This window comes from Alligator mississippiensis, chromosome 11 (assembly GCF_030867095.1).
Source record: "Alligator mississippiensis isolate rAllMis1 chromosome 11, rAllMis1, whole genome shotgun sequence".
Lineage (NCBI taxonomy): Eukaryota > Metazoa > Chordata > Crocodylia > Alligatoridae > Alligator > Alligator mississippiensis.
This window is the reverse complement of record NC_081834.1, coordinates 39,769,116-39,793,544: the sequence shown is the minus strand read 5'-3', so window position 1 is coordinate 39,793,544 and position 24,429 is coordinate 39,769,116. Positions and strand designations below refer to the sequence as shown.

At 45.4% G+C, this 24,429-nt stretch overlaps 1 protein-coding gene across 1 annotated transcript in view; it reads left to right on the top strand.

The window, feature by feature from the left end:
- The window catches only part of ZNF592 (zinc finger protein 592), a 78,729-nt gene that overhangs the window by 40,897 nt on the left and 13,403 nt on the right, over positions 1-24,429 (top strand). The window contains exons 4-7 of the mRNA XM_059714850.1: positions 11,578-11,754; positions 12,708-12,867; positions 19,244-19,519; positions 24,247-24,359. Of these exons, the coding sequence (XP_059570833.1) occupies positions 11,578-11,754; positions 12,708-12,867; positions 19,244-19,519; positions 24,247-24,359 (726 nt within the window). The remainder of the gene's footprint in view (positions 1-11,577; positions 11,755-12,707; positions 12,868-19,243; positions 19,520-24,246; positions 24,360-24,429) is intronic.

The window sequence follows — 24,429 nt, the reverse complement described above, 5'->3', positions numbered from 1 at the left end:
TAATGCCAGGAGCTTGGGGAATAAGCAGGAGGAGCTCATCCTCCTGCTCAGTGCAAACAATTACGATGTCATAGGGATAACGGAGACCTGGTGGGACTCCACCCATGACTGGACCATGGGGATAGATGCCTATACCCTGTACAGGAGGGATCGTGTAGAGAAAAGGGGCGGGGGTGTAGCTCTCTATGTTAAGGAAAGCTACACGTCCCTGCAAGCCAATATTGGCGGCCAGGGTGGACGGCTGGAGACCCTCTGGGTTAAAATCCGTGGGGAACACAGCACAGGGGACACAATGGTGGGAGTCTATTACAGACCTCCCACCCAAAGTCCTGAGCTAGACCAGGAGTTTGCCCAGGAACTGGCTGAGGCAGCTTGCTCCAGGACCATGGTTGTCATGGGTGACTTCAATTACCCAGACATCTCGTGGGAGGATCGCTCAGCAAAATCTGAGCGGTCGCAGAGCTTCCTCTCGTGCGTGGATGACCTCTACCTGACTCAAGAAGTCTATGGGCCAATGAGAGGCAAAGCGCTGCTCGACCTGGTGCTGGCTACTGGGGAGGACCTAGTCGGCGACCTAGTGATCGATGGGAAGCTGGGTGACAGCGACCACGAGCTGATCACCTTCACCATCCGCCGAAAAGCTGGCAAGTCAGTCAGCAACACGCAAGTCCTTGACTTCAGGAAAGCCGACTTTGACAAGCTCAGGAGGCTTGTCAGTGAGGCCCTAAGGGACTGTGACCACAGGGAGAGGAGAGTTCAAGAAGAGTGGTTGCTCCTCAAGGGAGCGATCCTCAATGCACAAACTAAGTCTATTCCATCTCGGAGGAAAGGCAGCAAGAGGGGACAGCAGCCCCCCTGGCTCTCCAGGGACCTAGCAGACCTCCTGAGGCTAAAAAGAAAGGCCTACAAAGGATGGAGGATGGGAGTCACCTCCAAGGAGGATTATTCTGCACTGGTCCGGTCCTGTAGGGAGCAGACCAGGAAAGCCAAGGCTGCAACTGAACTCCAGCTAGCTTTGAGCATCAAGGACAATAAAAAGTCCTTTTTCAGATATGTGGGGAGCCGGAGGAAAAGCAGGGGCAACGTTGGACCCCTGCTGAACCAGATGGGGCAACTGACAACTGACGCCCAGGAAAAAGCCAACCTATTAAATAGGTACTTTGCGTCGGTCTTTCATCAGCCCCATGGGACGCCTGTGCCTGCTACAGGGCCGGGAAGTCCGGGTGAGGGTGATCCCCTGCCCTCCATTAATGCTGACTTTGTGAAGGAACATCTTGAGAAGCTGGATACCTTCAAGTCAGCCGGCCCTGACAATCTTCACCCCAGGGTACTCAAGGAGCTGGCGAGCATCATAGCCCAGCCTCTAGCGCGGATCTTTGAAAACTCTTGGCGCTCTGGTGTAGTGCCCGAAGACTGGAAGAAGGCCAACGTGGTGCCTATCTTCAAGAAAGGGAGGAAAGTGGATCTGGCTAACTATAGGCCCATCAGCCTGACTTCTATCCCGGGGAAGATCTTAGAAAAGTTTATTAAAGAGGCCATCCTTAATGGACTGGCCGACGCCAACATCTTAAGGGATAGCCAGCACGGGTTTGTTGCGGGTAGGTCTTGCTTGACCAATCTCATTTCCTTCTACGACCAGGTGACCTATCACCTGGACAAGGGAGATGAGATTGATGTCATATATCTTGACTTCAAAAAAGCCTTCGATCTGGTGTCCCATGATCGTCTCTTGGAGAAACTGGCCAATTGTCGCCTTGGGTCCCCCACGATCCACTGGCTGGAAAATTGGCTCCGGGGTCGGACCCAGAGGGTAGTAATTGATGGAAGTCACTCATCGTGGTGTCCTGTGACCAATGGGGTCCCCCAGGGCTCTGTCCTTGGACACATACTGTTCAACATCTTCATTAATGATGTGGACACTGGAGTCAGAAGCGGACTGGCCAAGTTCGCCGATGACACCAAACTTTGGGGCAAAGCATCCACACCAGAAGACAGGCGGATGATCCAGGCTGACCTGGACAGGCTCAGCAAGTGGGCGGATGAGAATCTGATGGTGTTCAACGCCGATAAATGCAAGGTTCTCCACCTTGGGGAAAAAAAACCCGCAGCATCCTTATAGGCTCGGCAGTGCTATGTTGGTTAGCACTATGGAAGAAAGAGACTTGGGGGTCATCATTGACCACAAGATGAACATGAGCCTGCAATGCGATACTGCGGCTAGTAAAGCGACCAAAACGCTGGCTTGCATCCATATTTGCTTCTCAAGCAAATCCCGGGACGTCTTTCTCCCCCTGTACTCGGCCTTAGTGAGGCCGCAGCTGGAGTACTGCGTCCAGTTTTGGGCTCCACAATTCAAAAAGGATGTGGAGAAGCTTGAGAGAGTCCAGAGAAGAGCCACGCGCATGATCAGAGGTCAGGGAAGCAGACCCTACGATGACAGGCTGAGAGCCCTGGGGCTCTTTAGCCTGGAAAAGCGCAGGCTCAGGGGTGATCTGATGGCCACCTACAAGTTTATCGGGGTGACCACCAGTATCTAGGGGAACGTTTGTTCACCAGAGCGCCCCAAGGGATGACGAGGACGAATGGTCACAAACTACTACAAGATCGTTTCAGGCTGGACATAAGGAGCCCCCAGGGTCTGGAACAGCCTGCCACCGGAGGTTGTTCAAGCGCCTTCATTGAACACCTTCAAGATGAAACTGGATGCTTATCTTGCTGGGATCCTATGACCCCAGCTGACGTCCTGCCCTTTGGGCGGGGGGCTGGACTCGATGATCTTCCGAGGTCCCTTCCAACCCTAATGTCTATGAAATCTATGAAATGCGATAAGCAGATAAGGCAGTGTAAAAGAGCTAATAGTAAATGATAATAACAGATAGATAGATCAATCTGTCACAGGCCAACTGGGCACTGCGAGGGTATTAGCCACACTGGGCTGTTCAAAACAACAAATAGACAGACATGGGGTGGCAACTTATCGATAGTCCTTCAATGCCAGGTGTGCGCCAAGTGATTCCAGCGAAGTCAGGCGTTCCTGATGATCATCGCTGTCAGAGGGATTACCGGGGAAGGTCCCTTGCTCAGGATCCGATCCTCACTCACACCGGGAGTCTGAGGTCTGGGCATAGGACAGAAATGACTGTTCTGTTCCGTCCTTCCTGCTGGTTACCTGATGCGTGTGTTTTTTTTGTACCTAGTCTTACGTTAATCTGTTGGCCTCAGGGCCACTCATAATATTGCCCTATAGCTGTTACCCTATGGGTTTGAAAGGTGTTAAAATTATCATAAAAGGTTACTTCCCAGACTCAGGTTTAACCAATCAGCAAATTATGATGCAGCACCTTTAGGTTTGAAATTGACATCACTCTGCCTAAATCCCAACCCCTTTTAGGCTTCAGTTGAATGTGCTTTCCTGGAATGTGTTGGTGTGCCAAGCAGTTAGATCCAGTTTTTATTGCTAAGGCTGAACCCTGAGCAAAAAACCATTAGGCCAGCTAATCTCACAGCTACACTTTGCCTATGGGGCCCAGTCAGTTCCATGAACAGTTAATTTATCGTTTTGGTTAAACTTATGACAGACAAGTTACATTTGCAGTTTACAAACTTACAAGCTTATATGAACTAATATTACCTGTTTAGGCAAAATACCAAATGCCTCCAAGAAGCACACATTATTGCCTATTAATCCCTCTGGTTCTGGCTGTCACACCACTGGTGCCCAGTGGGGTGTGGCTCCAGTCAGTACGGGTAGGGGAGAAGCACAGCCTGCTGCGTATATCATGAAGGCTTTGTGTCACATGCCTGCAACTCCCGCATTTGCACTGGGGAAACCCCATGCTGGACTCTGCAGGGGACTGGAGTGGGGAAGGCAGCTGGCTCCAGTGCAGGGCTTCCCCTGGTGCAAGTGTGGGAGATTCAGGCACACAGCCATGGAGCCCCCATGAGAGGCAGCTGGGCAGACTGCTCCTTGACCTCGCACACAGCGTTGGTTGAAGCCATGCCCCACTGGGTGCCAGCACCTGTGCTGGGCATGAGCACCCTGAGCACCCCCACCACTCCTGCTGCCAGCACCAGGGGGTGTGCACCATGTGGGAGAGTGTGGAGGGGGTCCCCACAACCCCCACCCTCCCTCACATCCACACCCTGCCCAGCCAAGTTCTGTGCTTCTGCCACCGCCCTGGGCATGGGCTCTGCGCTGCTCTCCATACTTCCTCCCAGCTGCAGCTCCACTGCCCTGGCCCCAGCCCCTGCCCTCGCTGCTTCCCTACCTGCTGCCTGGAGCAAGCTGGACTCTGGGGAAGCCAAGCAGGTTCCCATGGGGGTGGCTACAGCAGGGGCAGCAGCAGACCCACCTGGAAGCCGTGTGCTGGTGGGGCCGGGCCTTTCAGCCCACCAGGGTGGGAGCAAGATGCAATAGGGTATGTTGGGGGTTTGTATATGTGTGGATGCCTCGCTCACACCCTCCTGGGCAGAAGGGCTGGGCAGGGCACAATTCATTGGTGTGTGCCGTGGGCCAGATGAAAGTGCCTGGCAGGCTAGATCCGGCCCACAGGCCATATTTTGCCTACTTCTGGCATATCTGCGTTGACCTGACATAGGTTAGAAAACCTATGGGTCAGCCCCAACTTAAGCTAGCTAACCAAACCACCCAACTGACATAGCACTGCCAAATCCCCAGTTTGCTTTCATGTCTGTGCAGAGAGTGGTTCATCTAGGAACCAAAAATACATCATATGTGACAGCTCAAAGGTCCCCCTCATTAGGAGACTTCTTAGGACCCTCCTTCTGAACGGTCCCTCCCCACTAGGAGACTAGCAGATTTCTGACTGATTTTTAGCCCCTTTGTGCTTCAGGAACACTGGAAATAATTTTACTCTGTAACATTTAGGGTCTCTAGCAAAATACGTGTTTTCTATGGCAAGATGGATTTAACTTCTGTGACAAGATCCATAAATTCTGCAGCACTCTTAAAATTCTACGCAGCTATCCAACGAATCTATAAAACAGATTTTTTTTATTGAGCTAACTGTAAAAATAAATAGCACATTCATTCCATTCTTCTATTACTTGTTTTGGTATGCAGTTCAATTTATTTTACACTGTCCCCACACCCTTATTTTTCAGCAGCATGCCCTCTTCCCATTTTCAGAGTTAAGAACTTATTAAGATCAATGGGAGGCAGTTCTTACCCTCAGAGCCATTGTCTTGGGCTATCTGCAAATTCGGGCAGATACCATTCTACTGATTTCCCACAGACAGCAATAGAAATTCTTGAAACCAGGAGGGCTAGGAACATTTTTTTACATTTAAGCTGAGATTCTAAACCATAGGTTTGTGCCAAAGGGTGAATTGCATTGCAAGTGTCATGGCCACAGAATCACAGAATGTACAGGGCACTGAGATACCGTATTTCCTCAGTTCTAAGAGGATATTTATATTTTTAACTATTTAAAACGGTGTGGGGGAGCCCTTTGTCTTAGAATTGAGTACACGGACAATGTTGGGGGGAGGGCTGGACAGAGGGCTGCTGTGGCTTGGGCTCCACCCCCACCTGGGATTGGGGCCATAGTTGCAGCTGCTGCCTGTCTCCAGCCTCTGTACCCTGCCATCTCTCTCCTGTAACCTCTTTGCCCATTTCCACCCCTCACCATACAGCCTCTGCTCCCCACCTGCCTCTCTTCATGTCCCCTCCATCCCCATCCCCACTTACTCTTGCTCCCTGCACATTGCAGTCTAGGGCAATGAGTACGTCCCCAGCCCAGTCTATAGCAGCAGCATGCAGCCTGCACAGCTGCTGTAGGGGCTGTGGTCCATTCCCCAGGCTAGAATGGGGCAGAGACTGCCAGTGTGGAGCAAGGCAAGGAGACAGGCAGCAGGGAGCAAAGGCTGGGGTGAAAGAGGGAGCTAGAGGCTGGGGGGATGGGGAGCAGAGGCTTCAGGGTGGCAGGCACAAGTGGGGTTAAGCTGCTTGGCCTCCCCACACTACCTGCTTCCTCACTGCCTGCCCCGCTGTAGTGGTGGGAGGGATGAGTTAAAGATAATTATAATAATAATTAGGTTCGATACATGGAAAATTATAACAAATTTATAAATCTTCCATGTATGGAATTTAATTATTGGGGAGTTGTCCTCAATTCATGATCATCTTAGATTTCAGTAAATGTAGTCATATGTTTCTTAAAATAGGTAAAAAGAAACAGTTGTTAGCATCTTTCATGCGACTGCAAACTTGAACAAATGTGGTTAACATGTCACAGGTTACTTCACTCCTTCAGTTCTCCTTTTTAGCATTTTGGAATACTTTCACTTCACAAGAGCACTACAACTCTGCCTTCTGTCATAGGCCCTATTGTAATGCCTTTGTTTTGCATCATCAGGGACTCTTATATTCAAGGGTGAAGAGGTTTTACCATTCATCAGTATTTGTGTCAAAGGAAGATCTTCATAAAATGATAGCTACTTTCATAAATGGCAAGATTGTTATTTAAGTTCTCAGCTGCCTGAGATAGAAGGGCAGTGATGGAGTGAGCTGCATGAAATCGGGCACCACAGCTTTCATGTTGGCGTAGAGCAGGGGCATCAAACTCACCTTCTGTTCTGGGCCAGATCTGGATCCTGGGGCTTTTTGTGGGCTGTATACATTCTGGGGCATGGAATGGTTTGGTGGCTGCAGCTCAGGCTCCTGCCCTGTGCATGCAGTGGTGGCAGCAGCAACAGCCCCAGCTTCTGCTGCATGCCTCATGGTAGAGACCGCTTCTGCTGCTGCCATGTGCCTTGTGCTATGACAGCAGTGTACATGGTGGTGGCACCTCTGGTGACACCAGTGGCAGGCCGTTGGCTGAGAAGGTAGGACCACTTTGGTGGTGACAGGCGAAGTGGCGGAAGGTGGGGGGGCTGGGGGGGGGAGGGCATCTGAGGCTGTATCAGCCCTCACTTGACCTAGTGCTACCAATTGCTATGTCAAGCAGGGACCAAGAGCCACAGATTCTGCAGTGGGCCATTCACTGTGGCCCTACCCCCCAACTTTTGGTAGTCCACTGGTAGCCCAGTAGGCTGGATAGAGGGGTTCCATGCACCAGATCTGGCCGGTACACCACATGTTTGACACCCCTGGTGTAAAGTGCTCCTGCTTCTCCCCCAGTTGGCAAGAATTCAGCTGTTAGTATTCCTGTTTCTCAGCTTGTGGCTGCCCATCCGTCAGTGGGAAGTACGGGAGCAAAGAAGAGAAGGCATCCTGGAGCTGTTGTGCTTCATCTGATCTGAGTTTTTTGTTTCACTGAACCAAAATTTAATCAGAATTCCCTTGCTGCCTGGTTTCCTGCCATTCCCTATCCCCAACATGGGAGCTGCCACAGTGCTCTATAGCCCCACACTGTAGATACCCCCGCTGCTTGGCTTTGGTACTTCTCAGCTAGAGGAGCCTCTGATTCCAAGTTTGTGTTTGGATTATAGTGAGGGACCTTCAACAGAACAACAGATTTTGTGAAAGTGTAGCTGGCTAAAGGCAAAGAGGGACTTGTATTAAAGGCAAAGAGGGATCCTACTAGATCTGTCAGTGCCACTGCCTCTTCTTTGGTATTGGGAACTATAGCAAAGGATGGTTATTGTTATGTACTATTTCTATGGTAGCGGTGCCTGAGAACCCGAGTCTTAAACCAGGGCTGTGCTAGGCGCTCTGCACACCACATACATAACCCTCCCCACTTTCTGTCTCCAGTGAGCTTACATACAAAAGACGATAGATACAGAGCAACAGGAGCACAAGGAGACAAAAGACAGCTGTTCAGTGAGAAAAGCACTAGCTGTAGAAGCCAGCAGCCTGAGGGCTCTCATACACCAGCAGCCTTCCTGTTTTACTGGAAAGGAGCGTATTTGACAGAACAAGAGATAGCCCACTCAGGAGCTTGTGAAACTATTTTCATGAATTCAGGATGGGAAGGGACCTCTCCCATCATCAGTTGTAGTTCCCTGCTATCACAGGCAACCACATCCATAAAACAAGCAAGCTCAGTCTTCAAAGCATTTAGATTTGTTTTACTCCTCTGCTCTTATTGAGAAGCTGTTCCAGAACCTGACTGTTCTGAGGGTTAGAAACCCACTCCTGATTTCCAGTCCAAATTTTCTCATAGATACTTTATAACCACTTGCCACTGTGCTAACCTGAACTATCTTTTCCTTCCCTTTTGTTTACCACCCACTAAATTTATAGTAACCAGGCATATCCCTGTTCAGCATTAATTTTGCTGGACTAATAAATCCAAGCTCTTCTACCCTTTCCTCAAATAATAGACTCTCTTTTCCTGCTAATGCTAGTAGCCCTTCTCTGTACCTATTCGTTTGGATTAATTTTTCTTAAATACTGACCAGAATTAGACATAGTATTTCAAATGAGGTCTTCTCAGTGCCTTCTGCCATCTCTTGGAAATACATTGACAGTTTTTCTGCAATCAAGTATTACACCCAAATCCTTCTTTTTCTCAGTTGTTTCCATGTGAGATCCCAGTTTAAGATTTGTTACTAGTCCCCCAGAACATGACCTTATGTTTTGTGTTGTGGAACTCCATCTCATTTCTGTTGGTCCAGTTTGCAAGGTCATCCAGTTCTTTCTGTATAATATCCTGCTTCCCCTCTGTACTAATGATACCTCTGAGTTTAGACACATGCAGATTTCATTAGTAGATTCCAGTTTTTGTGCCAAGGTCATTCATGAAAATGTTGTACAGGATTGATCCCATGACTGATCTTGACAACCTACTGCTGTCTCCCTTTTACTTAATACTTCCTCCACTTTACAGTTCCTCTACTAATCTCCATCTTCTCCAATTTAACTAATAATTTCTCATGTGACATTATATCAAATGCTTTACTGAAGTCTGGAAGATAAGATCTATTGCGTTTCCTTTGTCTAGAAATTGCTTGTCGAGATCTCAAGTGAGTCAGCATAAGCTACCTTTGCTAAACATGTTGTATTTTATACTATTTTCCATTTTTCTGTGCGACTTTTAAGAATTCTTTCCTTCAAAATTTGTTCCAAAGTACTATGTACTACTGAGATTGAACTGTTGGACCTGTAGGGTTGTCCTTCTTTTTAGTCTTAAATGTGGTACTACATCTGCTATTTTCTAGTGATATGATACCATCTCTGATTAGATAGATTAACTGAAAGCACCTACTATCAGACCTGCAATTTTGTATATCAGTTCTTTCCACATCTTACCATGGGGGTTGACAGCAGGTCCCCAGCACCATCTCAATGTAACCTTTTTACCATCCTCCCCAAACATGAAGATCCTGTTTCATGAAAAGAGCAGCTATAATGTCAGAGATAGTTTCTGCAAGCAATAAAGCTACGAAATACACTGAGACACTATTAATTAGCATTTGCCTACACAGAACATACTTCACAAACAACCTTAAGCCATAAACTTGTTTCCTAGAACAGGGAAACAGGTTGGGATGATGGACTACTTGGATGTTTTGTTTGTGAAGATAGGAATTGGGAACATCTCCAAATTACTGGAGGACTGGCATCAAGCCTGTGACAGCATTTGTATGTGCAGCATTTGTGCCAATGGTATGACTTGAGGTGAGGAGGAAAGGGCATGTGTTTGATAGATAGCTTAACTTTTCATCTCATTGTTTTTGAGGCTTTGGGCTAGCTGTTATAATGCATAGAGCAGCCTTGACTGATATACAATGTAATGTGCTTGTGTGTTTGGATAAGCGAAGAAGTAGTTTGGAAAAAAAATGAAGGACTGATTAAGTTGAAACTGTCACTTGCCAGCAGTTGGCCTCTGAATGGGAATAGTATTTTTGAGCTCCCTTTAAACTGAATTGGAAGGAGAGGCCAAGTGGGGAAAATGCTAAAAGTATGGGGCATAATGGTCCCTGGTGTCCATTCCTTTAATTTCAAATGATAAGAAAGCCGTATGTCTACAGATGGGTAGGTTGAACCGCCCCTTGGAATCCTCTTTTCTCGTCCCAGCAGGCACTTGCCTGCCCATTCTCCATAAATCAATCCTCCCCATTGCGTCTTCGTTTGTGTTGCTTATCTCTAACCCGTTGCCGTTTGTCTTCATAACTCTGGTGCTATGTACACTGTTAGAGAGGCACTCTGACCAGGGACATATACCGAGGGGCTGTGACCTCCCAAGTGGAAATCATATTAATCTTCATTGTTGCTGTATCGCATTGTGTAGTTTGCAGGCATTGTGAACACCCTTTGGTTTTTCTTGGCATTTCAGTTTTCCAGATTTTTTTTTTTGCCTATGGAAAAACTGTTTGGGATAATTTTTTCACAAATATATTAGATGCACCTTTTTCTGCCCTGAATCTATATTGTTTCTTGCTCGTGTTTTTAACCTCTTGATGCAAGATGGATATTAATTGATTACTGAGCAGTTGACCAATTGATCCCCAATCAAATTTATGTCTTTATTAAGTGATTTATTAAATGATGAGGAGACTGTTTATAGGCAACCAAAATAGGCTTAGTTAACATAATACTAATAATATAACTCTAACCCAATAGAGAGGAGCAGATACAAGACACATGTTTCTTAGAAAGCCTTCCTATTGTTTTCCTCTTGCCATTACAAAACACAGTAGTGGTGCATCAAGACCCCGTTTTCCCTTCTGAAAGCCTCTCTGGGAGGGGCTAACTTTTATAGGGGGGGGCGGTGTTGCAAGATAAAAGTCTGGAAATTTTCAGAAACATCTTTGTTCCTGAGACCTTTGAGAACTAGCCAAAGCCAGTTTCTCAGTGATCCTTGCCAGATGTCAGGAAAGATTTAATGCTACAAGAAAGTCTGGTTTGTTAAAAAGAGAGTCTTCCTTATCTCTGATATGCACCTGACTCACCATTAACTGCAGCTCTTTAACCTGCATAGTGCCTGCTGGCCTACATATTTGCTTTCTCTTGCTCTTCACATTCGACATGCCCTACACCAGTAATGTTCAGTAGTTTATTAGCACCCAGGTGCAGCAGTTCCTAAACTAAGAGGTGTGCCCCCTCCCTTCTCGTTATGAGTAGGGCAACAACGTTATTGAAAGTCAGTGGTAGCATTGCAGTTTTGAGCCAACTGGAAGAAGGGATTATTAGCTCAGGAGCAAGGTTACATGTGCAGAAAGATTGGGAATGGTCTTCCTTAAGAGTAGCAGCAAAGGTTTTTGGGAAAAGATTGGTTACATGAGCCTTGGCAGTGACAAATGTAGCAATACATAACCTACCTGTAAATAGAGTAATGGAATTCACTAAATTATATTAATATGCTTAAAACTAAATGGCAACATATGTGCAACTGGAATGGTTTATAAATAAGCATGCTGACACTCCCCAGGCTACTTTTCTGTTGTTTATCTGTCAGTGATGTTCGACATTCCCTAGCTTGTGTCTCATCTGTGAACTCCAATTATACACCGCTTACAGACTTTTTCAAATCATTAATAAATGCATTAGATGGGAGCTGAGCTAATACTGAATCCTGCGTTTTACAACTGTGTTTGCTTTTGGAAGCCACAGAGGAGCTGTGCCTTGTATTAGTCTTCTAATTCCAGTTCTTTTCCCCTGCCCTCCAGGTGTATCCACTGTGGAGTTGTCTTCACAACGCTTGCAATGCTGAAAGTGCACATTCATGAGAAACACTGCGAAGTCTTCCACAAGTGTTCTTTTTGTCCAATGGCCTTCAAGTCTGCAGACACCACTGCTGCTCACATCACTAGCCAGCACCCAACAGAGTCTCACAAGACTACTCAGTAAGTGCCATTACACATTGAGGCCTAAGGAATTTGTGATATCCAAAAGCTTGCCTATGTGTATACCAGCCATACAGTTGGTCCAATATCACTCACAAGAATTCTTGCAGTCCGCATATCTTCTGGACCATCTGGGCAATGTCACCCCACACTACCATTACATGTTGACTCACTGTGTTTGGCAAATGGCAAACAATCAGTGTCTGCCCCTGTCTGAGTGGAACTTTCCCTTGCCTGCTGCAAGGACCCTTTCTTCCCTAGAAGGTCTGCCTTTACATATCTCTCATGAGGAGGAGGAGGAGTTAAAACTACTGATGCTTTTGCTGCTAGTAGTGGCCTAGTTGCTATTAGATCCTGCTCCCCTGGCCCAAATTGGGGGTCTTCTAGACTGGAGAAAGGGGCCCAGGAAGGGAGTGAACTGAGCTGTAGAAAGAAATCTAGTGTGGATGAGTATATCATCTACTGAGAGGAGGCTGCACTGCAGCTGCCCCATCTTTCATTCCCAAGATAGGCAACAAGTTGTGCTAAGTGCAAATGCTGCAGAAAGAGACCGGAGAGATTTTCCTGTGTGCACCACTCTGTAACCTTCCCTCCAACCAGCACTGAAAGTGCATGTGTGTTGGGGGTGGGGGATTCTCTGAATATTTTTCTTCTGCTGATCTGTGCCTACCCTATCTACCTAGGCATGTAGATAAGGGGCTTAAAGGAACTTATGTTTTAGAAAGCTCAATTCTATGCCTGAGACATTCCATTTCTCTACCTAGTTCCTTCAAATGGTTCTGTGCTCTGTGTAGCATGTTGGGAGCATTGCCCAGGAATGTGGCTATGTATAGGTAATACATTGGAAGAACTCCATTTACTGGGAAGTAACTGCTGTTTTCAAGGCTAACTTAGTGAAATTTCTTGTAACCAGTGTCTTGCAATTTTGATTTGATTTGATTGCATTGTTCTAGGGTGATCTACAAATGCTCATGTGAGACTGTCTTCAACAAGAAGCGATTGCTGCAGGAGCACTTCCAGCAGAATGCCAACAAACTGTTGGTGGGAGTATTTAAGTGTCCACAGTGTCAGTTGGTGTATATGCAGAAACAGCAGTTAATGCAGCATGTCAAGGTAGGTGGTAGAAGTTGACTTAATGATAGCACAGAACCCTGCTTGCCTTGTGCATTTGTATGCAGCCCTGGCAGCAAAAGATGTGTTGGAGGTTTTGTTTCTTGCCAGGGGCAGCTGATGAAAAATAAAGTGGAACTACACAAGTTTCATAATGCTGTAATAATAAATATTGTTTTATTACAAAAACATATTACCACGAAACAGATTTCTCTTCAGCTCTGGTGACATTTCCCAGGGAACAAGGGAGTGATCACCTCATCTGTAGTTTACTCAATTTTTTGACAAAAGCCATTTAAAAAAAACAACAGCCCTATAACATTGTGGGTTTTTGATTGGCAGCTGTTTGTATTGAGGGAAACAGAGTGCAAATATTTTCATTGCTGCATATATAACTGGAAGAGGAACACTGAGGGCAGAATGAAAACTGAAAATATTCCACTTAGAAACAGTTCTGCTCCTACTAGTATTTCTTATTTATTGTGATTATTTCCCTTGTACTTTATATTAAAATAAATATGTGCACAGAAATGGGGATTTGTTTCCTCAAATAGCGTATTCTCTTTAACAGTCTACACAGCCTCCAGACTGAAAAATGGTCCCTGCACTTACCTGGAATATGCATTTATTCTGACTTAATATAAACAGGACTTAAGTTCCTCATGCTGGCTTTGCTAGGATATTTCAGGGCTATGAATAACCTTGAAAATGAGGAGAGCTAATCAGTTTGGGGGTTGCTTGTACCACAGTGCTGTCCATGCTTATTAAGTACAGAGTCCTATGGGGCTGTGGTATTAGCAGCTGCAAAACTGACTAGCTTCTCTCATTTTCAAGGCTTCTAACAACAACCTTGAGTCAGATGCTTCCCTTTCACTCTTTCTGGAGCAGCAAAGCCAAGTACAATTAGTTACAAAGTAGATGCCTACAGTTCCACTTACTACGCAGTTTAACCAGGGTACAGTTAAGTTGCGAAGTAGACAATGGGCTTAAAGATGTTCAAGTGGTTTATACATCCAGTCTGCAGAAAAAGGGAGTTTTGTTATACTGGAAGCAGCTGACAACATATTTTGTGAAACAATCACTTAATCTGGTATGCATATAAGTGGATGTCTTCTGTTGCATCTTGTTAATTTTGTAGTATTGGTATAGATTCCTTCCTAATCTGTACAGTAGGTAGAGTGGGGGAGGTGGTAGGGAGGGGAAGGGAGAAGGGAATTTAATTTTATTATTTTACCATTACAAGATCAAGGAAAAAAAATCCTTTTGTTTTCCCTTACAAATTTCAGGCTTTCTTTGAAAAACCTAAAGCAAACAATTTTATCAACTGCACACTGAAGATTTTTTTTCAATAAACTGAAGTTTTTTTTACAAAAAAGATATTTTTTGACAAAAATTTCTGAGTCAGCACAAAGGTATTTCTGTCTCCAGAAGCTTTCACTGTATTTTTTAAATCTGCTCACAGCAGCCTTCTATTAGACTGGGAAACAGGAGATTTGATTACCGCCATTTTAGATACTTAAATAGGAATAATGGTGGTGTTCATAAAATTATTGTGCTACAGACTTTGGCTTTGATCTTCTTGCAACTGAATCCTAAAACCTGACCTGTCATTGTTTTAAAAAATCATTCTAAATGTACACACCACTCATTCTATTGAGGGACCCTGTGAAGTCATATTGTCACTGACATCCCAGTACTCTCACAGCCACCACTTATAATGAACAGTCCTTTATAGCAGTGGAAACCCTATTGCTTTCCAGGTAGCCTTCACCATGGGCAGATGTAGGATTTTGAGAAGTGGGTGCAAATGTTTTGATATTTCATACATGGCACAGCAAATTTTTGTCCAGTTAAAGAGAAACTGGATGCTTTACTAATATGCTAAAGGGTTGGCAGTATATTTTTCAGTTTAAGATCAAAGCAAAAATAAATATATCTTTTTGGATTGTGCTCTAATTTGCTAGATTTGCTAGATAAAGTTTAAAAAATGCAACAAAATTAGCAAAAAAATTATCAAAAGCTATTGTGTCATTAGTCCTGTAGTCACTATAGTTAAATGCGCATCACTTATTCAGATTCATAATACAAAAACTAGTCTTCTTGAGAGTCTTGATAGTGCTTCCAGTACTTCACTGTCAGTCATTTTTACACCTGTGTTAATATCACCCCCCATGAGTTAAGGTTTTTAGCTAGAGCTAAAAACAGTCTGTAGGGCTGTGAAATAGATGAGAGATGTTACCAGGAATGGCTAAGACACAGCAACATTGGGGGAAAAAAAGGATGGTTTGAATAGTAGAATATCAGGGCCATTAAAAAGGATAGAGGGTCATTAATACGGAGTGAAGAGAGATTAGCAAAAATCAAGGAGATGATATCGAGCTATGAAGTCAAGAGACTGTTGCAGCACTGCCTGAATGGAAGTATGTGCCTTTCCCACACAGCTGGTTTTAAAATGTCGCTATAGCAGGAATCAAAGGTGCAACTGCACCTCTCCCCTCCCCGCCACCTTTGATCCACCCCTAGTCTTCCCTGTTGTTTATGAAAGTTAAATTACGCTAAGAAATATGTACTTGCATCTTATATTTTGCTATTACTTTAGTGTGGAAATGTTAGCACATCTCAATGTGCAAAACCAGCAGTGCCCAAATGGAAGGTCATCTTGAACATTCCCGTATTTTCCAGTATAATAGATTGTGAAATTGTGAACAAAGCGTTCACTTACTTCTACTTTTATTTATAATAAAAGTGTACTGCCATAGGATTAATTTTGAAGTCATTTTTCCTTGTTCTAGTTTAGAGCCATGTCTCAGAAGGCAAAGAATGAATAAACATTCAGTAGTTATGATTTGGCTTTCATTTGAAAATCTCAGAAACCTTTGTTTGGCACTGAGTTAGCACTTAAAGTGGCCCTTGGAGGTAGATAAATATTAGTCTCCCCAGTTTTCAGTTGGGGAAATAGTAATGTCAGAAAAACTACAGCTGAGATTTTCAAAAGGGCACCCATCTCCCATTGGCTTCTTTAAAAATTCCAGCCCAGCTGACTTGTGTGTAGCAGAGCTTACAAATACCACTCAAACTTCCACAGGTCTTTAGTTTTACACACTGGGGCATGTTTTGTCATTAATGGCTTTTCCAACCTTCAGAGAAACTTTAGAATTGAATTGACCAGGGTTTTTAGTTGTGTTAAACTGACATGAGTGAAAAACACACTGTTTTTGCCTGTCAAAGCAGAGCCCCCTGAGATCAATATAGAAGCTGCATGGTCTGTTCCTGTGTTCAGGATAAGGTAATCTATTCTATAAGACAGTTTTCTAGGAGAGGTGTTACTGCTGATCAGACAATGGGATCTATTTTGATGGAATTTTTCTGCGTTTGAGTTGCTGAAGCACAAGCTTGGGAGTTAAGAGATCTAGGTTCTGCTATTCACTCTACTGTCAAAGTTGCTTCACTTCTCTGCGTCTCAATTTCTTTCTATTAAAAGTGATCTGATGACAGGGACTTCCCTAACAGCTTGGTGGGGATTGATTTATTTATGCCTGTAAACTGCTTTGAGATCTTCAAACAGGGAGATGAATATAGACAGTATCTCCAGGGGTGCGGAGTTTGTCCATCATGCACACCATCTGAAACAAGCAAGAGGCTCGGTCTTCTCAAGTGAGGAGCAAGCCTGTTTTAGAGGTCATGTTTTGTGTCTTATTATGAAAACATAATGGAAAAATTCCTGTCTCCTTTCTTTATTACAGCCTTTACTTTTAATAATTCCTGGGAAAATTTAAGCATCTGAATTATCCCTGTGTGCATAGATACTATTACAGTCCCCACGGGGCTGTCTTTGGGACTTATTGGCAAGTGACCGTTTTACTTGGCCTTCTTTTTACCACAGCTTTTAAGCTGTAGGTTATTTTCTTTGTCCTCCATTTTGATTATGAAAGTAGTTTGTTTGCTGTTCTGGGACATTGGGTCCAATTGTGTTGTAATTCTATGGACCATCTTAAAAGCCTGGCAGCGTGCATCCAGCAGAGACTTGGTTTCTGCCCTTGGTTTGTTCAGTGTGCAAAGAGCATTACTGCATTTATTTTGAACTCTGAAAAGAGAAGTCTCTCCAGTTGTGGAGCTCCCAGCTATGGCAGCAAATTTTGTCCTTTAAACCACTGCGCTAAAGTATATTGAAATAGAATACTATATTTACCTAAATACTAGATGAGGTTGTCCCCCCGCCCCCCATTAGCATGGGGGAAAAGAAGCCCATTGTCTTCTAATCACATACAAAGAAATCTCGCTAAATACATTGACTGTCATTAAGCTGCTGCCAAAAGCAGCATGTGCTTAACCATGGAAACCACTTATAAAGTTGATTAAATATAGCCAACACATGACGGTAAAACACATGGTCCATATTGGGCAAACATAGGAACCTACTACAAAAATAGATTCACACAGTCTATCCAAATTAGATTATGATATTGCTCATTTAGTGCAGTTCCCCTCACCACTGACTCTTTTCCAAGTCATAGTGAGCCACTACATTGCATATGTTTTGACTTCCTCTTCACTCCCATAGCTAACCTGCACCTTTCTTTCCCATTTCCAATGTTCCTGTATTTTTCACCAGCCTTAAAGGCCTGGCAAACATTGAAACAGGGCCCCAAATAGTTCACCCAGAATCCTTCTGTCACACCCCCTCTTAGCCAGGCACATATGATTAGTGTAGTCCTGCCCTCCATGAGGTAAAGCTGCAGCAGGTTGCCCTGCACCTCATCTACACATACATTTTTGGAGTGTCTCAGAACTCATGACAAGAACTCCTAGTTCCAGTCACAAGTGGAGTGCTAATTAGCATGTGGATCCTTTATGGGGAGTATCTGGAGTATACATACTTACTGAGCAGTCCTGGGGGTCACCATGGCTTGAAATGCCATTGATTCTGGCATTGTATGCTCATTGCTATAGCCAGGTTTAATTTCACGGTTATTGTTTTACTTATCTGGCAGTGGAAATACCATGACCACCAAGGTAGTTTTCCTACTGGCTGGGGAAAACTACAAATGTGGCAGGGGGTAGTACCTTGGCCAAGGTAAGGGATAGTTAACCTTCTACTTTTACTTCCAGTGGGAAGATCTTGGCTATATGCTGACTTTATGGAAATGGGAGACTTTTCCCTAGCTTGCTTCTGTGGCCATACCGCTGAGGGCAAGTGAAACTCAGGGGCATCTGAACCCCATTGCCTCCAGGCTTGGGCCCACACGTAGGATGCCTGCCAAAAGATTTGGAAATATCTGAAGCTCCAGGCTGGGATGGAGGATGCTTCCTGGCAGCAGGGCCACATATGGTTCTTGAATGACTTGCAGAGATTTGGAATTGATTTGGCTGATTTGACTTAGGATGCACAAAAAAAATCCTTAAAAAATGGTTACTGTTTTCAAATTGCTTCTTAGCCTCTTGTGGGATAATATCAAGTGTAGGGAGTATCTGAAGTCCTGGACCAAAGAGTCTGGGATGGAGGATGCTTGCCTGTAGTATCTAGGGGCATCTGAACCCCAAGACCTCCAGGCTTGGGCCTGCATGTAGGATGCCTGCCAATGGATTTGGGAGTATCTGAAGGCCCAGAATGAGAGGTCTGAGATGGAGGTCATTTGCTGGGTGTAGTTCCGTACATGGTATTTAGAATGAGTGAATTCCTGCTCAATTGATATGATTTTTGGAATGATTGATTTCTGCTCAGTTGATCTGATCTGGAACTGATTTGGCTAATATGATCTGGAACATGAAATATATTATAAAAAAGAAAAAAGGTTTTTATTTTCAAATTTGCTCCTCTCTGTGCTCAGGGATAGCAGGATTTGACAGTAAGGACCGGGAAAGGGTTTGCCAGGGGAAAAAGGTGAGGGGAAGCAGAGAGCAAAAGGGTTGCCTGGCCTCCCAGATTTATTTTCCCTGCTTTAGTAGTGGGAAGGGTCAAATTCAAGGTAAACCTCTAATGATTAGACTCTATACCTGGAAAATTATAAAAAAAAAAATATATTTTTTTTCCGTATATAGAATCTAATGATTGGGAGGTTGTCTTATATTTGAGTAAGTATGGTAGCACCAGAGCCAAAAACCATGCTTCTGAAATACTGGAAATGTAAATTTCTCTTCCCTTTTCAACCAGTGATCCCAAACGCTCACTGAAAATGTTATGCCTATAGCACCAAGGAAATGCCATTGTAATACAGACATTTTATGGTGGGAACCTTATATTTAAAAAAATATATTTTTTGCCCATGAAAGCTTTCTGGCCTTTTCAAATATGTGTTGGGGGAGGGTGAGGAGTGACATGTTGCTGTTGCTTGAATTTATATTTGACAGCTGATGCTTGTTTTTTATTATTCCAACTCAGAGTGTTCATGGAGTCCCCCAAAATCCCGAGGAGCTCTCTAACCTTCGACAGAAATCTGAGACAACATCCAGCAACCAAGTTCGTATACCACCAAAGGAACAGACAATAGCCAATGGTACTTCCCATGCCTCCTTGCCAAGGAAGGACACAAGAAGGCAACACAACCCAGAATCAAAGACCAAGTTGAGAAAAACTGGTTGGACTTGTAGGGAATGTTCACAGTGGATCCCTGATCGGGAAGCCTATGTGTCTCATATGAAGAAAAGCCATGGAAAGGTAAGCTGTAGATGGAATTGTCATGTTTCTTCCTTTTTTTATAAGCTTTAGCAGTAGAATCTAGTGATCATTAATATTGTGGGCAAATAGCAATGCAGCAAGAATTCATGAGGTCTGTGAGGGAGTGTGAGTAAAGCCAGAAACAAGACACTTCATGACTGGTTGCAAACATGTTTGGTCTTGAAAAGGATGATTTATACTTTGGTATGTCACCCTCTCTGCTCCTTTCCCCACTACATCATGTCCAATTTCGTCTTCCATAGACTTTGGTAGGTGAAAAGAGAGCTTGCATCTCCTGAGCTCACTAGCCTGACAGCCTCATTGGGTGTGGTTCCAGATTTTTGTGATGACTGCTCTTGGATTAGGTTTGCAGTTTCCCTCAATAGCTGCCAGTAGTATTGACCTAGTATTGCAGTTTAGCTATAATGAAAGCAATTCTGCTGCACAGACCCACTCAATTTAGGACAGGCAGCAACCTGAGTCTACAAAGCTGTTTTGAATGTTAGTTAAGGTGGAGAATGACCTCTGTTCATTTACATGTTTAAAATAATGAAGGCAAATGCAATCCCTCTATGTTCTGTTGCAGTCTTGTACCTGGCATTGTCTGCTGCTGTGTTTGCAATGTTGAGGGATTTCATCATAATGAATGTGTGCAAGGCTCAGAGGAAACATTGCAGCAGGAATCATAAATCCAAATATTCTGACTCACATGTGCCTAAAATCTTGAGTTGCATTTATTAAGACTTTTTGCACCGATTGGGCTTAGCAGGGCTAACAGTCATTGAGAGAATAAGGGTCCAATTTTGTGCAAACCCTACTACTTATACCCTTAGCATCAAGATTTAGTAGTGTACTAAATCAGTCTTGACTGAAGTCCTGTGAGCAGAGGTCATGGAGATATGGATTATCCTGTCTGAGAAATTCAAGAGAAGAAAGACAGGAGCACTGGATTGTCCTTTTGATAAATATAGAGGAAGGGGTGAAAGTGCTGGATTGTCCCATTAGATACATACTGGGTTTGTCTACACATGCATTAGATCTGGGAGCATTTTACTCGTGAGTAAACTACTTGCAAGTAAACACTCCCAGGCACGCATCTACATATGCAGGGAAGCGAGAACAGATTTGCAGCTAATGACAGTGTTTCCTGCCCCAGGGGGTGCTGCCTGCTGCCAGGGTGGGGACAATGTCCTCCTGCCTGACGGGGAACTCCTGGCCCCAGCTCCCTGATTGCGGCAGGGGACTTGGAAAGAACTGCAGGGGAGGGGCGGGTTCCAGCTCCCTGCCTTGATTCACCAGTGTGGCAGCTAGCAGTAAGCCCTAGGCTGGGCAGGGCTTCCCTGCCCAGCCAGGGGCTCACCTACTAGCTGTCCCACCAGTGGATGGGGTAGAGGGCTGGGACCTGCTGCACCCCTGCAGGTCTTTTCAAGCCCTGTGCCTTGATTGCCCAGTTGGGGCATGGGGCTGGGACCTACCCCTGACCGGGACAGTGCCCAGCCCTCACTCCCTGCCTATTCCCTGGCTAGCTCAACTGTGCAGTTAGTTACTAACACAGAGCTGGCTCTGGGAGTTCCTTGCTGGTGGGGGCTGTGGAACTGTACCCTGCTCAGTTCCATGATCGTGGACAGGAGGCTGGGGTGCCTGTTCCCTGCCCAGCTCTGTGATCACAAGGATGGGTGGGGAACTGGCTTTCCAGCCCCTTCCCCAGCCAGCTCCATGATCACAGAGCTGGGCAGGGAACAAGCTTCCCAGCCCCTGCCAGCACATAGCTCCCGGCACCAGCTCTCGTCACAGGGCCAGTACTGAGAGACCCTTATCTCCCAGCCTGAGCCCTGTGACTGCAGAGCTCAGGCTAGGAGATAAGGATGCCCCAATGCCGACCCCATAACTGCCAAGCTGGCAGTGGGAGATAAGGCTCTCCCAAGCCCCCGTTCCCCAATTGTGATGACTGGGAGATCAGGATCTCCCAGCCCTTGCTCCCCAATCGCAATCTCATAGCAAGGGACATAGTCCCCACTCAGGCTCTCGTGGCAGAGTTCGCCCCAGGAGCAGGCAGCTCCCAGGGGCAGGGAGCAATCTCCTACCCCCTGCTGGTCAGTTGACTGGGAGCAGATTTGCTCCTGGTCAGGCATCTATACAAGTGCTACTGTGCAGTAACTAATCTCAAATACATTTGCTACTTGCATGTGCAGGTAGCAGATTTACTCACGATTAGCAAAGTGTACTACACAGTAAGCATGTGCACATGTAGATGCACACACTTAGTATTCAGTAAACTATGTTACTGCACGGTAAAGCATCTCATGTAGACACACCCACTGAGGACGGGACTAGGCAGCTTATCATCTGTTAAGGCTTACTGTTGTCTAGAAATGGGCAAATGTGTGTGATGAAGCTTAATTCTGATAAATGCAAGCTAAGTACAGGGTCAGGGGTATGATCCCAAATGAATTTGCCAAACTGAGGATGCCAGTTAGAAAGCTGAAATGTCTAGGGAGACACCTAGTGTCACCATCTACACATGCACACACATACTGTACAGTAAATTAGTTTACTGGTGCAGTGGCAGTATCATAGCCTGGGAGGTTGAACTGAGGCGTAATCATTGCAGTTAGTTTACTACCTGTATTTACAGGTAGTAAACTAACTGCACATGTATAGATGCTGGCCAGAAACAAATTTGCATCTGGTCAGCTCCTACATTAGGGGACCACAGGGGATGTGGAACTCCCCTGGTCCTGGCACTACTCAGCTCCCAACTCCCTGCAGGAGCTGGGAGCTCAGCAGCACTGGGACAAGGTAGCTCTCTGCCCCTCTACCTCCCTTCCCTCCCCCACCTCCCCTACCCGTGCTGGCATTGCTTAGCTCCCAGCTCTCCACAGGAGCTGGGAGCAGAGCAGCACTGTGACTTGAGAGCCCCCTGCTTCCTCACCCAGCCTGGAGCTGACTGGGGCAGGCCCCAGCCAGCTTCAGGCTGCACGAGGAGTTTCCTGCATAACCCAGGGCTGGCCAGGAACTATCCTGTTCTGGGGCAGGTCCTAGCCAGCTCTGGGCTGCCTGAGAAGTTCCCTGCCCAGCCTGGAGTTGGCTGGGAACTGTCCCGCTTCTGGGAACTGTCTGGGACCTGCTCTAGGCGGGGCAGGGAACACCTTGTATAGCCCCAGGCTGCACAGAGAAGCCTCACTGGGCACAAGGCTTGTTCCCATGTGTAAGGGGTGGGAGAGCTCTTCAGAAGCAGCTGTCTCCTGGCCCCATGCACATCAGGACACTCCCCAGCAGAGCAGCTGGCAGAGCTCTCCTGGCCTTCTGCACATGGGGACCAGCCCCATGCTCTTTGCCATCCCCTGTGCTAGCACCCAGGGGGAGCCTGGAGCTCCACCTGTCTGCTGCAGAGAGGCAGAGCAGGGCAGGAACAGCCCTGTTCCAGGCTGCTCCCATTGGGAGCACGTGTAGTTGTGCTCCTGGGTAGGCTTACTGTGCAGAGTTTTTACTGTGCAGTAAGTCTACTTCAAATTAATAGCACATGTAGGCATGCCCACTGGGCATAGGCTGGAATGAACTAGTAGTGTGATGCTGACACTGTTCTGGCCATCCTACCTCTCATTGTACTGTTGTTGGGTAAGGGTAACTGGACTTCCATTTTCCTGGTCCTACCTTTTCTTAGGTGAAGGTGAGGGGCTCATCCACTGCTGTGAGAAAGGAAGAAATAGGAACAAGTGGCATTCTCCTCTCAACAGTGCCACAAAAATCTCTTTTGCCTTCAAGAGAGCTGTATGAGCTTGCAGGGAATCATCGCTTAGTCCTGAAGGTCTTCTAGGCTAAGTACAGACAGTCAAAAAGCCTAAGGCTGCATCAATTCAATCTTTGCAGGTTAGTCTAAGCTGTGGAGATTGAACTGAGAAGCAAGTGAACACACATTCACTTTTGATTCCAGAAATGCAGCCACGTGTCTTCAGTCCCTCAGGCCAGAAGCCAGGGTGTGCTAGAGCATGTCTTCCTCCTTAGCTGGAGCAGACAGCTTGGACCAAGGCTAGCCCATCCAGCCTGTGCAATGAGGTTTGTCAGGAATGTGCAAAAGTATCCTGGGATGCTGGGGGCTGTGAGTTAACTTTAATCTGGAGGGGATCTGGGACAGAAGTTCAATAACCTGATTTAACCTAAATGAGTTAAGTCTGATCCTACATCTATCCGGTGTTATCTTAAACTGGTTTTGGCCATTTTGAAAGTGGTTTATGTGCACTGAACTTCTGTTGTGTTACAGATTTGAACTGGTTTCCAATCACTTATACTGGTTTATATGTAATTTCTGTCTTTAGCCCTTTTGGCATCAGATCTTCTTTCCTCAGTATGGAGGGCTGTCTTCTCTTTTCAAGGAGGAATATATAATCAAATCTCCTTCTGTCCTTAGCAGCAAGGAGAAGTTTTTCCCAGTCACTAAGAAGAAAAGAAAACAGGGATGAGTTAGCAATAGCAGGAGAAGTTACTATCACAGTTCCTTTTTTATAAAAACCAAGATTTTTCTTGAACTACTACTGATTTTTAAATAGATAATAAGAACAGTGAGGACAGCCCACTTTAAGGCTGGCTTAATTTAGAGACCCAAAAACTTTAGTGCTGTCCTTTTGAGCTATGCGTAGGTAGTTCAGAGAAAGGAGTTTTTCTTTGGCTATAAGCTAGAGGAGTTAGCTGGCTTCTGTTGTTAAAAGATGTTTCTGTTCCTCTGCTAGTCTATGAAGAGATATCCCTGTCGGCAGTGCGAGAGTTCATTCAATGCCTCCAACAGTCTGCGCAGGCACATTCGCAATAATCATGATACAGCAAAGAAAGTTTACACGTGCTGGTGAGTACCTATTGCTTCTTTCTGGAAATTATCTTCTCTATCAAGTTTAAAAGCTCCTTATAATGGATCT